This window comes from Oncorhynchus keta, chromosome 24, assembly GCF_023373465.1.
Source record: "Oncorhynchus keta strain PuntledgeMale-10-30-2019 chromosome 24, Oket_V2, whole genome shotgun sequence".
Taxonomy (NCBI): Eukaryota; Metazoa; Chordata; class Actinopteri; order Salmoniformes; family Salmonidae; genus Oncorhynchus; species Oncorhynchus keta.
Genome location: NC_068444.1, coordinates 39,058,150 through 39,072,702, shown reverse-complemented (window position 1 = coordinate 39,072,702; position 14,553 = coordinate 39,058,150). Strand labels below are relative to the sequence as shown.

General features: G+C 44.0%; 1 protein-coding gene across 3 annotated transcripts in view; it reads left to right on the top strand.

Moving 5' to 3' along the window:
• Nucleotides 1–14,553, top strand: part of LOC118357529 (rho GTPase-activating protein 22-like) — a 34,527-nt gene that overhangs the window by 12,135 nt on the left and 7,839 nt on the right. For 2 of the 3 annotated variants that reach the window (XR_008078626.1, XM_035734714.2), the window contains exon 4: nt 14,207–14,338. Coding sequence is in view for 2 of the 3 variants with exons in the window: in XM_035734714.2 (XP_035590607.1) it covers nt 14,207–14,338 (132 nt within the window). In the remaining variant the exon portion in view is untranslated. Of the gene's footprint in view, nt 1–8,184; nt 8,304–14,206; nt 14,339–14,553 lie in introns of those variants that run through there. The other variant, XM_035734716.1, reaches the window with a different exon arrangement.

Below are 14,553 nucleotides of genomic sequence, written 5' to 3'. Positions count from 1 at the left end.
GGAACACCTTCCTAATATTACGTTGCACCCCCTTTTTCCCTCAGAACAATTCGTCGGGACATGGACTCTACATGGTATCGGAAGCGTTCCACAGGGATGCTGGCCCATGTTGACTTCTATGCTTCCCGCAGTTGTGTAAAATTGGCGCTATGTCCTTAGGGTGGTGGATCATAATTCATACACACGGGAAACTGTTGAGTGTGAAAAACCTAGCAGTGTTGCAATTCTTGACTCACTCAAACCGGTGCGCCTGGTACCTACTACCACACCTCGTTCAAAGGCACTTCAATATTTTTTTTTCTTGCCCATTCACCCCCTGAATGGCACACACACACAATCCATGTCTCAATTGTCTCAAGGCTTAAAATCCTTCTTTAATCTGTCTCCTCCCCTTCATCTACACTGACTGGAGTGAATTTAGCAGGTGGCATCAATAGGGGATCATTACGTTCTCCTTGATTAACCTGGTCAGTCGATGTCATGGAAACAGCAGTATATCACCCCCTAAGAATTGCATCCCTGTGGATGTTAATCTCTTTCGTGAGAAAATCTCCAAACCAGGACTTCAGAATCAGAACTAATCACTGAGAACACATTGATGCATCAGTATGGATTCCAGCTCCTTGGCAAATGACATTTTAATACAGGGAAGAGCCCATTTTTAATCCCAGGCATACTGACCCCAATAGCTGGTTCTCTCTTTTAAGGTTGACATCTATGTAAACGTAAACGGTGTGAAAGGGTTAGCTTGTTAGCGGTGAGCACGGGTAGCATTTAAATAGGTGACCTCACTCACTTCCGAGACCTTGAATTAGTTGCTTCCCTTGCTCTGCAAGGACTGCATATTTTGCAGGAGCGATAGGTAATGATGCTTTGCGTGTGACTGTCGTCGAAGTGTTCAGAGGTTCCCTGGTTTGAGCCCAGGTTGGAGGGCGAAGGAGAGGGACGGAAGCAACACTGTTTACATGTACACGGACAATACGCAGCTTTGCCTGGGGGCGAGTGTGCTGGAAAGACCCTACGCAGTCAACTCTTCACGTAGATATTGCAGCAGAGTGTGACCCCAATCAGCCTTTACTGGCTACGTGTGGATGAGCTCGGCAGGCAGCACACAGGGCTGTCAAGGCCATTTCTGAAGACCATTTAAACAGTGGGACAGCAAGAACACAATGGAAAGGGGACTGCATTTCAATCGGAGCTGTGCACTTTAGAAGTCTCTCACTCTCAAACCCAACTCAGCCCCTACATGCTCATGAGAAGATATTAAATTCTCAAGCCCTTGAGAGAAACTAGGTGGTGTTTTTTTTTTCTCCCTCTTGCTTTCTCTCTTACTCTGCTTAAATGAATGCTTTTCGCTTCTCAGCCTTGAAATGAACAACCACTGAGTGCTCAGATTGACTATGGCGTTACGATAAAGATCCACTCTGGCAATGGGGTTGGGAAACGACTATTACTGTAAGGCTTCAACAGAGGTGCGGGGAAGCTTCTTGTGTACTTCTTGCAATAGGTCAAGAGGGGTCACTGCATTCACCCACATCACCCAAAATGTCTCCATATGGAGTCAGATCCACTCTGGACCGATGGTCCGGTCCTCATTCATACTATCCATTTCAGAATCGGTTTCGGGCAAAGAGCAGTGCCTGCAATTCATTGGCCCATTTCGGCTTTTGACTGTGCCATCTAGGGTGTTAGAGAGCCCATGACCTCTGAGGTTACTGCCTGCATAATTCTCCTAGCACTTTTGAGAAATGACTTGAAATGAGCATCTTTTGCCTTCTGTTTACCACATCACGTCATCCTTTCAGAGTTGGGCTGCGCAATTATTCTAATTCACATCGAAATTGCAACGTTGACACATTGACATCCACGTTTATAGCTTACTCAGTTGTTTTCCCCCTCTTATAGCTGTTTCCTACACACACCAAACCCCGCCACCTGTCACTCAAGTGGTGCAGTTCATCGTCCTAGCTGTTAGATCCACTATAGGTTTGCATGCGGTTCTGTTAAGTCAAATGCAGTCAAGAGATTGTAACAAACAAGAACAATGCTCAAATCAAATCAAATTGTATTTGTCACATATACATGGTTAGCAGATGTTAATGCGAGTGTAGCGAAATGCTTGTGCTTCTAGTTCCGACAATGCAGTGATAACCAACAAGTAATCTAACTAACAATTCCAAAACTACTGTCTTATACACAGTGTAAGGGGATAAGGAATATGTACATAAGGATATATGAATGAGTGATGGTACAGAGCAGCATACAGTAGATGGTATTGAGTACAGTATATACATATGAGATGAGTATGTAGACAAAGTAAACAGAGTGGCATAGTTAAAGTGGCTAGTGATACATGTATTACATAAGGATGCAGTCGATGATGTAGAGTACAGTATATACGTATGCATATGAGATGAATAATGTAGGGTAAGTAACATTATATAAGGTAGCATTGTTAAAAGTGGCTAGTGATATATTTACATAATTTCCCATCAATTCCCATTATTAAAGTGGCTGGAGTTGGGTCAGTGTCAATGACAGTGTGTTGGCAGCAGCCACTCAATGTTAGTGGTGGCTGTTTAACAGTCTGATGGCCTTGAGATAGAAGCTGTTTTTCAGTCTCTCGGTCCCAGTCCTTGATGATCTTTATGGCCTTCCTGTAACATCGGGTGGTGTAGGTGTCCTGGAGGGCACTTAGTTTTCCACTTAGTTTTTTTATTTAATCATTCTATTTCTATAATTCCAACAGTTTGCCTAAGTGTTTAGATCTGTATCGCAGGTGAAATCGCAATCACAATATTTGGTTAAAAAAAAAATCTTTGATTTTTTTTGGCCCGTATCGTGCAGCCCTATTTCAGAGCAAGGCTAGGCACTAGGGTGTTCCTGGGTCTCAGTTCACGGACTCTCTCTATGCATGACCTCTGCCAATAAACGTCCTTGCGGGTTGTGTTTGATGTGGACACTTTAAGGTCCTTGCCCTGTCCAAATGAAAGAGCGAAGGCCCCTGCAAATTGACATTAACTCATCAAGGGTACAAATATCCCTAGCTTGATTTTTTCCCCTCCAAAAGTTGGCAAGAGATGATGCATTGATACATGATACATCTACACTCATTTCCTCAGGAACATCTACGGTGATAGATCCTGTATGACCAAATTAACCTATCAGATAGCACCTTTTATATCCTCATATCCAAAGCTACAATTAAACTGTTTAGGGAGCCCTCACACATTTTAAAGGTAAATATCCTGCTTCCTTTGCCTCTAATATCCTTGGGACCAAGAAAGCAATTTTTTAAAATCTTTATTTTACTAGGCAAGTCAGTTAAGAACAAATTCTTATTTTCAATGACGGCCTAGGAACAGTGGGTTAACTGCCTGTTCAGGGGCAGAACAGCAGATTTGTACCTTGTACCTTGTCAGCTCAGGGATTTGAACTTGCAACCTTTCGGTTACTAGTCCAACGCTCTAACCACTAGGCTACCCTGCCGCCCCAAAGAACCAAAACGTAGCCAAATCCAACAACCCTTTTCAATATCCTTTAAACTGAAGTAGCTATGTGGCTATTACTGAAAGCCTATCAGAGTAAGGAAACAGTTATAATAATCTGTGCTTTTTAAATGCACTCTGTGCTTTAAGGGGCTACTCAAGGCTAAGCTTCCTTTTGTGTTGGTCTAGAGCCATACAACCAGCTGAGAAACAACAGCCTGTAAAGGATGGTGCACACACACACACACACACACACACACACACACACACACACACACACACACACACACACACACACACACACACACACACACACACACACACACACACACACACACACACACACACACACACACACACACACACACACACACACACACACACCTGGGTAAACAAGACAATTTCAGCTAATTAATTATTGTAGGCCACTTGTTTAGCCAGTGCAAACACACACACACACACACACACACACACACACACACACACACACACACACACACACACACACACACACACACACACACACACACACACACACACACACACACACACACACACACACACACACACACACACACACACACACACACACACACACACACACACACACACTTGGAGCCTGTCCCCTACCCCCAGCACCAGTCCAAGCCTTGCAGAAAAGCTCAGCCTTATAAAGAAGAGCTGTTTGCTAGAAGGGAATACAGCTCTAGACAAAGAACAGTCTTTCTAGTCTTGCACGACTTTTGATTAGCTAGTTGTCAGTTCATTGCCTATAAAGCACCCCACTGGCTCAGAACAATGAATGAGGGTACTAACAAGATCTTAGTATACCGCATGAAACTACTTTCTTAGTGCCCTCTGACATTTGCATATTACCCTGTGGCACTAGCAGTAGAAAAGCATGTGATCTTGTTTACCTGAGTAATGTGACCCAGGTTGAAAAAGTCAACAATATTCATGCATGCCTCCCTTTCATCTGAGCTTCATTGTGGGCTCTCCTTACCTGATATGCATAAACTGTCAGTAACTACAACAATGGCTCACTTCATGACCCCAGACAGTGTTTCAAAAGAAAGTAATGGAAAGTAGCTAAGTGCTGTTTTGTTGGTTTAAGTCTATGGACAGCATGCTGGAATTTGTGATGGAGGATCTCCATGGATCTATAGATGGGTCTTGCGGTGCCCTTTAGGCTAGCAACAAACCTACACACATCACTCTTTCTGGTCACTTAAAGCGAAGGGAAAACACTGAGGCCTACTGTAAAAATGGGTGAGTAGGACAAGCTAGCCAACAGCAGAGTGTGATCCAACAACATGATTACAATGATCAAATTGTATTGGTCACATACACATGGTTAGCAGATGTTAACGCGAGTGTAGCGAAATGCTTGATGCTTCTAGTTCCGACAGTGCAGTAATATCTAACAAGTAATCTAACAATTCCACAACAACTACCTAATACACACAAATCCAAAGCGATGGAATAAGAATACGTACATATAAATATATGGATGAGCGATGGTCGAGCGGCATAGGAAAGATGCAGTAGATGGTATATAAGGTACAGTATATACATATGAGATGAGTCATGTAAGATATCTAAACATTATTGAAGTGGCATTATTCGAAGTGACTAGTTGTAAGGACCGATGCCGGAGATGAGAAGCAGGTACGGGGAGTCAAACATTTAATCGGGATCAGACATGAAACAAGACAGGAACAGTGTCAGCACACGGGTATACAAGGATGTATGGACATTCATGTAGAAGCAGGGAACAGAGTGGGGAACCAGACAGGTATAGGGAAGGTAATGACAGAGGTGATTGAGTCCAGGACAGTCCAATAACCACTGATGCACGTGACGGGGGAAAGGCAGGTGTGTGTAATGATAATGGCAGGAGTGCGCAATGCTGGGGAGCCTGGCGCCCTCGAGCGCCAGGGGAGAAGAGCGGGAGCAGGCGTGACACTAGTGATCTATATATTAAAGCGGCCAATGATTTGAGTCTCTATGTAGGCAGAAGCCTCTCTGTGTTAGTGATGGCTGTTTAACAGTCTTATGACCTTAAGATATGTAACGGCTCTCTTCTATCTCCTCCTCTGACGAAGAGGTGGAACAAGGATCGGACCAAAATGCAGCGTGATGATGATTCATGATATATTTTAATGAAGGAAAAACTATACATGCAGAAACTACAAAAATAATGAAATGATAACAATGAAAACCGAAACAGCCCTATCTGGTGCAAACACAAAGACAGGAACAATCACCCACGAAACACTCAAAGAATATGGCTGCCTAAATATGGTTCCCAATCAGAGACAACGAAAATCACCTGCCTCTGATTAAGAACCGCCTCAAGGCAACCATAGACTTTCCTAGACAACCCTACTCAGCCACAATCCCAATACCTACTAAAACCCCAATACAAAAACACACCACAAAATAAACCCATGTCACACCCTGGCCTGACCAAATAAATGAAGACAAACATACATACTTCGACCAGGGCGTGACAAGATAGAAGCTGTTTTTCAGTCTCTCGATCCCAGCTTTGATGCACCTGTACTGACCTCGCCTTCTGGATGGTAGCGGGGTGAACAGGCAGTGGCTAGGGTAGTTGTTGTCCTTGATGATCTTTTTGGCCTTCTTGTGACATTGGGTCCTGTAGGTGTCGTGGAAGGCAGGTAGTTTGCCCCCGGTGATGAGTTGTGCAGACCGCATCACCCTCTGGAGAGCCTTGCCGTTGTGGATGGTGGAGTTGCCGTACCAGGTGGTGATCCAGCCCGACAGGATGCTCTCAATTGTGCATCTGTAAAAGTTTGTGAGGGTTTTAGGTGACAAGCCAAATTTCTTCAGCCTTCTTAGTTTGAAGAGGCACTGTTGCGCCTTCTTCACCACACTGTCTGTGTGGGTGGACCATTTCAGTTTGTCCATGATGTGTATGCCGAGGAACTTAAAACTTTCCACCTTCTCCACTACTGTCCCTTCGATGTGGATAGGGCTGCTCCCTCTTCTGTTTCCTGAAGTCCACAATCATCTCCTTTGTTTTGTTGATGTTGAGTGAGAGGTTGTTTTCCTGACACCACACTCTGAGTGCCCTCACCTCCTCCCTGTAGGCTGTCTCGTCATTGTTGGTAATCAAGCCCACTACTGTTGTGTCATCTGCAAACTTGATGATTAAGTTTGAGGCGTGCATGGCCACGCAGTCATGGGTGAACAGGGAGTACAGGAGGGGACTGAAACACACACCCTTGTGGGGCCCCAGTGTTGAGTGGAGATGTTGTTTCCTACCTTCACCACCTGGGGGGCGGCTCGTCAGAAAGTCCAGGACCCAATTGCACAGGGCGGGGTTGAGACCCAGGGCCTCAAGCTTAATGATGAGCTTGGAGGGCACTATGGTGTTGAATGCTGAGCTGTAGTCAATGAACAGCATTCTTACATAGGTATTCCTTGTCCAGATGGGATAGGGCAGTGTGATGGCGATTGCATCGTCTGTGGACCTATTGGGGTGGTATGCAAACCGAAGTGGGTCTAGGGTGGCAGGTGAGGTGGAGGTGATACGATCCTTGACTAGTCCCTCAAGGCACTTCACAATGACAGAAGTGAGTGCTACGGGGCGATAGTCATTTAGTTCAGTTATCTTAGCCTTCTTGGGTACAGGATCAATGGTGGCCATCTTGAAGCATGTGGGGACAGCAGACAGGGATAGGGAGTGATTGAATATGTCCATAAACACACCAGCCAGCTGTTCTGCGCATGCTCTGAAGATGCCGTTGTGAGGGTTAACACATTTAATTGACTTTCTCACGTTGGCCACGGAGAAGGGCCCGCAGTCCTTGGTAGCGGGCCGCGTCAGTGCCACTGTATTGTCCTGAACGCAGGCAAAGAAGGTGTTTAGTTTGTCTGAAAGCAAGATGTCAGTGTACGTGACGTGGCTAGTTTTCTTTTTGTAGTCCGCAATTGCTTGTAGACCCTGCCACATACGTCTGTCTCGTGTCTGAGCCGTTGAATTGCGACTCGACTTTGTCCCTATACCGGTCATTGCCGTTTAGACTCATACACTATTAGAAAGAAAGGTGCTATCTAGAACCTAAAAGTGTTCTTTGGCTGCCCCCATAGGATACCCCCTTGAAGAACCCTTTTTGGTTCCAGGTAGAACCATAATGGGTTCCATGTAGAACCCAGAAGAGCTCTGCCTGGAACCCAAAAGGGTTATCCTATGGGGACAGCCGAATAACCCTTTTGGAACCCTTCTTTTCTACGAGTGAACTATAGATCACCATCACAAATCTGGCCAATCAGAGGCTTCCCAATTGATTCGCAAAGTCTGTTCGTTTTCCAGAGAGTGTGTGTGTGGACTGGGGAGGTTTGTTTGGGAAGGAAGGGTAGAGGAGCCCATCTAATCACTCCACACACAGCAAACTGCCAGGGAGGGAGAGGGAGAGCAAGGCCAGGGCACACAAGGAGAGATTAGCGTACACTCCTCCTCTGGTATCTATCTGCCTCTCCCTAGGGAAACCAGGGGATAGAGATAACTACTGCTAGTGAATGTTAGTGAATGAGAGAATCTATAAATGAAGAACAGGAAGAAGTGGGACTTGTTTTCGGGGCTTGTTTTTCCTGGCATTGAGCATGCCTCACTGGCACCGCCTGCCCAGTAGTACCTGCGTGTGGATAAGGATACACAACCTCCAGGAGGGCAGCACGTACCCTATTCATGCCCCAGCTGTAGCACTGCCAGCTCCCCTCAGTGAATCATGGGAATGAGGCTGGCCTGCTGTAAGCCCACCAGGCTCAAACAGGAACACCTGCAAGGTAAAGCTAGCTACCTTTTTAGAGTTATATTGTAAATGATTGTCATTTGAGTACATGTAATTATATTGAACAGCTATGGGCTAAATGATGTTCATCTGTCTGTTGTCGATTTCACTTGTTTTGTCCATAATCCAGTATGCCATACCACAACAAAAGGTTTACTTTGTAGGGGAGCTAGAGTGGCTAAAAAAAAAATGTTTTTATTTTGTTGGTAGTGGCATTCAGGTTTTGTGAAGAGTCCTTCCTTTCTTTTGAAGGGCAAGCTTTTCTGATTATCCAACAAAGGTTGCTAGAAAACAATATCATGTTCTACAACCAATCATAGCTGCTCCAGAGGACTTGTTTTATTACAAAATGTACATACTATAATCCATTTAAAAAGAAACGTAGTATATGCCGGAATTATCGTGATGTTCCCTCTCCATGGTGACCCCCCTACACACAGTTATTTGAGAAACAATATACACAACAGGTGTGCTGCACTTCATAACCACCCCTGCACAAAGGTCAAAGGTCAGCAGGAGTGAATCAATTCCCAATCCTCAGAACAATCATCTGGACCATTATTCACACTGTCAGTGGCCACACACACAAAGACACACAACACCGCTGCTTATCACTAAACTGCAGGTGTCTGCACCTCCCAGTCACTTAACTATGTTCACACAGTCAGTGGCGGAGCAAGAACTCAATTGTCATACTTGAGTAAAATAGATACCTTAATAGGTTAATTATGGTCCTTCTGTAGCTCAGTTGGTAGAGCATGGCGCTTGTAACGCCAGGGTAGTGGGTTCGATTCCCGGGACCACCCATACGTAGAATGTATGCACACATGACTGTAAGTCGCTTTGTATAAAAGCGTCTGCTAAATGGCATATATTATTATTATTTATTATATTAAGAAAATGACTCAAGTAAAAGGGAAAGTCACCCAGTAAAATACTACTTGAGCAAAAGTCTTAAATGATCTGTTTGGAAATGTACAGTGATGTAAAATCACTCAATTGTCATACTGCAGGGGCTCATTCCAACTCAGACATCATTTACAAATTCAGTATTTGTGTTTAGTGTGTCCGCCAGTTCAGACACAGTAGGGATGACAACCAGCGAAGGTTGCTGAGGAGAGGACGGCTCATGATAATGGCTGGAATGGAGTCAATTGTGTGGTATCAACCACATGGAAACAGTCCGCAGTAGCCTACACTGATGACAACGAGTTATATCGATATGTGTGTGAATTTTGACCATATTGCTGTCCTGCCTGAGCATTCTAAATGTAACTGGTACTTTGGGTGTCAGGGAAAATGTAATGGAGTACAAAGTACATATTTTCTTTAGGAATGTAGTGGAGTAAAACTAAAACATACATATTAAAGTAAACTACAGATACCCCCCCAAAAATACTTAAGTAGTACTTCAAAGTATTTATTACTTTTGTACTTTACACAACTGCACCCAGATAAGAAGAAACATCTTTTTCATCCCTTATCGCCCCTCTCTTCAACTAAGGATCCATCCATCCACAAGCACAGTGGGCAGTCTGACATTTACCGACCAGAGGGAATCATTATCATCAAAAATGACCTTCACTGCAGTTTTCTGTGGAACGTGAAGAGTCCTAATCAAAATATCAGCCCTTTAATGTGCTCAGTAGGAGTGAGACTTGCATTAAATCCCAGAGCTCTGGATTATCTTAATTGCTTCCAAATCATATTGACTCAGGACCGGTACCCCCTGTGTGTGTGTATATATATATAGTAGGGAGAACAAGTATTTGATACACTGCTGATTTTGCAGTTTTTCCTACTTACAAAGCATGTCTGTAATTTGTATCATAGGTACACTTCAACTGTGAGAGACGGAATCTAAAACAAAAATCCAGAAAATCACATTGTATGAATTTTTTTGTCTTTTGTTTTGAAGTTTCACCCCTTTTTCTCCCCAATGGTTTAGTAGCACGCACTACGCCCGGCCCGCCACAGGAGTCACTGGTGCACGATGAGACAAGGATATCCCTACCGGCCAACCCCTCCCTAACCCAGACGATGCTAGGCCAATTGTGCGTCGCCCCACAAACCTCTCGGTCACGGCCGGTTACGACAGAACCTGGGCGCGAACCCAGAGTCTCTGGTGGCACAGCTGGCACTACAGTACAGCGCCCTTAACCACTGCGCCACCCGGGAGGCTTCATTGTATGATTTTTAAGTAATTAATTTGCATTTTATTGCATGACATAAGTATTTGATCGCCAACCAACCAGTAAGAATTCCAGCTCTCAGAGACCTGTTAGTTTTTCATTAAGAAGCCCTCCTGTTCTCCACTCATTACCTGTATTAACTGCACCTGTTTGAACTCGTTACCTGTATAAAAGACACCGGTCCACACACTCAATCAAACAGACTCCAACCTCTCCACAATGGCCAAGATCAGAGAGCTGTGTAAGGACATCAAGGATACAATTGTAGACCTGCACAAGGCTGGGATGGGCTACTGGACAATAGGCAAGCAGCTTGGTGAGAAGGCAACAACTGTTGGTGCAATTATTAGAAAATGGAAGAAGTTCAAGATGACGGTCAATCACCCTCGGTCTTGGGCTCAATGCTAGATCTCACCTCGTGGGGCATCAATGATCATGAGGAAGGTGAGGGATCAGCCCAGAACTACACGGCAGGACCTGGTCAATGACCTGAAGAGAGCTGGGACCAAAGTCTCAAAGAAAACCATTAGTGACACACTACGCCGTCATGGATTAAAATCCTGCAGCGCACGCAAGGTCCCCCTGCTCAAACCAGCGCATGTCCAGGCCCGTCTGAAGTTTGCCAATGATCATCTGGATGATCCAGAGCAGGAATGGGACAAGGTCATGTGGTCTGATGAGACAAAAATAGAGCTTTTTGGTCTAAACTCCACTCGCCGAGTTTGGAGGAAGAAGAAGGATGAGTACAACCCCAAGAACACCATCCCAACCGTGAAGCATGGAGGTGGGAACATCATTCTTTGGGGATGCTTTTCTGCAAAGGGGACAGGAAGACTGCACCGTATTGAGGGGAGGATGGATGGGGCCATGTATCGCGAGATGTTGGCCAACAACCTCCTTCCCTCAGTAAGAGCATTGAAGATGGGTCGGGGCTGGGTCTTCCAGCATGACAACAACCCGAAACACACAGCCAGGGCAACTAACGAGGGCTCCGTAAGAAGCATATCAAGGTCCTGGAGTGGCCAAGCCAGTCTCCAGACCTGAACCCAATAGAACATCTTTGGAGGGAGCTGAAAGTCCGTATTGCCCAGCGACAGCCCCGAAACCTGAAGGATCTGGAGAAGGTCTGTATGGAGGAGTGGGCCAAAATCCCTGCTGCAGTGTGTGTAAACCTGGTCAAGAACTACAGGAAATGTATGATCTCTGTAATTGCAAACAAAGGTTTCTGTACCAAATATTACGTTCTGCTTTTCTGATGTATCAAATACTTATGTCATGCAATAAAATGAAAATGAATTACTTAAAAATCATACAATGTGATTTTCTGGATTTTTGTTTTAGATTCCGTCTCTCACAGTTGAAGTGTACCTATGATAAAAATTACAGACCGCTACATGCTTTGTAAGTGGGAAAACCTGCAAAATCAGCAGTGTATCAAATACTTGTTCTCCCCACTGTATATGTACATAAATTAATATACAGTTTTTTTTTAAACTTTTGTGTATTTAGTAAATATTTTTTGAAACTCTTATTTCTTAAAACTGCGTTGTTTGCTAAGGGCTTGTAAGTAAGCATTTCATGTGACACATAACATTTGATTTGAAATCTTTGCACTTTCTTTCCTCAGACAGGTTTTTCATATTTTCCTCTCTTTTTGACAGTCTGCTGGCGGTGGGCTGGAAGACGAAGCATTGACTGTGTTCAGGCTCCTTTATGTCTGCGTCAGCAGGGCATCTCTTTATCACTCGCTTGATTTCTCTCTTTTCCGGTGGCCTGACGGGAAGGGATCCACCTGGTTTACACTGTTATTGATGACAGGAACAAGGACCGAAGAGCTTTATCTTTCCTATCAGATCACATAAAGGAACAGCTTCTTGAAGAAGTGCTTTTGAACCTGTAACACTTTCAACCTTTCAAGTTAATGGAAGGTGCTATGTTTGGAACCGAAAGTAGCCAATACAGATGTTTGCTACAAGATAGTAGAAGGTGTTGTTTTCTTTGTGAATGTGATTCTCTCCTACAATTGGAGTCCCTTTAATCTTTTTTTGTTTGTTTTGAAGTTCATACCAGATGGCAGCAGCCAAGCGCTATTGCTTTCTGCGTGTCTGGTGTATGAGTAAGATGTTTTGAAGCAGAAGACAAGTGGGAAATACAGTATATCTTGACAGAGGCAACATTCCACCAGTCAAATGATAAAATCATCATTTAATATTTTATGAAGGCAATATATAGCATTATTTTGTACTCGCATAGGGAGGTTTCAACTGATTCCGAGAATATACAGTAGTAATATGCAATGGATGCATAGACAGGAATGATATCTACTCCATTAACATACTATTAGGTATACGAAGTACTGACTGAATACGATGACTGCATATGGTAATAAGGATAAAAGTAATGATGACTAAAGCATTTCAGCCTGGACTATAGACTGCAAACCTGTATCTAAGGGTCACATGAGTACACAGAGCCCAAAGCAGTCAATGTGACTGGGCTGCTAAGTGATAATCACAGTGGTGTGAGTTTGCTGAGCTGGGTGACAAAGGCACTTAGCTTTATGGCACCACTGTTTACATTTGGTTTACCTTCCCCAAAGCTAAATGGCATGTCCTAACATGGCGAGAGATATTACTACATGGATTACTGGACCCCAGTAAAATCACACCTAAAGAAGGACATCTGATGAATCACTTCAATGTGACCTGTTCTCTCCATGTGTACTACTATATTTTACATTTACATTTAAGTCATTTAGCAGACGCTCTTATCCAGAGCGACTTATCTGATAAATGGTAGACATTCATTTTGTTGCCAGATCCTACAGGGTCAATCAATTGAGACATGTAGTCTACATTTGGTTGTTCGGTCAGTCTTATGTATCCACAGAGTTTCCAAACCCAGAGGTGCAATATCGCTAGGCTTTCTGGGAATGCTTGTGAAGCAGACCAAACAGACCAGGCCAGGGTTTTGAGTTGGAGAAGTCAATGAGAGAAGTGACATTCTTCCCTCGTTGTTCATTTTCCCCAAATCTAAAGGCACAACCTAGATTTGAGCCAGTGTCTTTAGTAGTTTAACATGTTATTACTCCGACCTCGTGCTAGTGACAAACGGACACTTTTTCATTTTTGTCAAAAACAACTTTATGTCGAAGGAGTGCCTTTGATTTGACGGCCCCGCACATGTGCAGTTTGACTTCGGGGCGACCGTTATACTCAATGGCATGTTTCTACCGTTTTAGCCGATCTTCCTATCTTCATGTACTGCCTTTGATGTAGCTGTAACTGTATCCTAAACATAACAACTACACCATCTAGTGGTAATAGTGCCGGTTACAACTTTATTCACCAAGAGGTCAGATATGAGGGTAGTTGATGGCTAACGTGTTGGCTGAAAATCCCATTTTTTATTTGGACAAATCTTGATCTTTGAGGAGTCGGGCCTACCTGATTGGGTGTTCTTGTCCATGCACAACATATTATATTGTAGCCGTGTACAGGGATGGGGCTCTTAAAGGACATCATCTCCCGATGTGGAGCTGTGGTATGAAAAAAAACCATGAAAGGATATTGAAGTAGCTGGACTCATCAACCTTTCATTAACCTCAGACCACTTTTCCCCCTGATTAGTCTGCCAACCTATTAACTTTCAAAGATGCATTCGACTCATCTCTCTCTCTCTCTCTCTCTTACTCGTTCTCTCTCAGGTGGTCCAGGAGGAGAAAAGGACCGAGCTGCTATCAGTCATGAGGCCATTCTGCTCTTGGCCAACTCCCAGAGTGACATGGATGACTGGGTCAAGGTCATACGACGGGTCATCTGGGCACCCTTTGGAGGAGGTAAGCTAGGCTGGCACTCAAAGTGATTTTGCTATGTTTCACCGTTGTTTCGCAGTGTTCAGTCTGGTTTTACCAGGCTAGAAGGAAAACCGCTGCACCCAGACTTATATTACTAGATGCAATTATTTACAAACTGATCTAATGCTCAGTGAAAGCATATTCTTTCCAAGGGTCACATTATGCTCTTTATGTCACTCAAACGTTTTTTTGACATG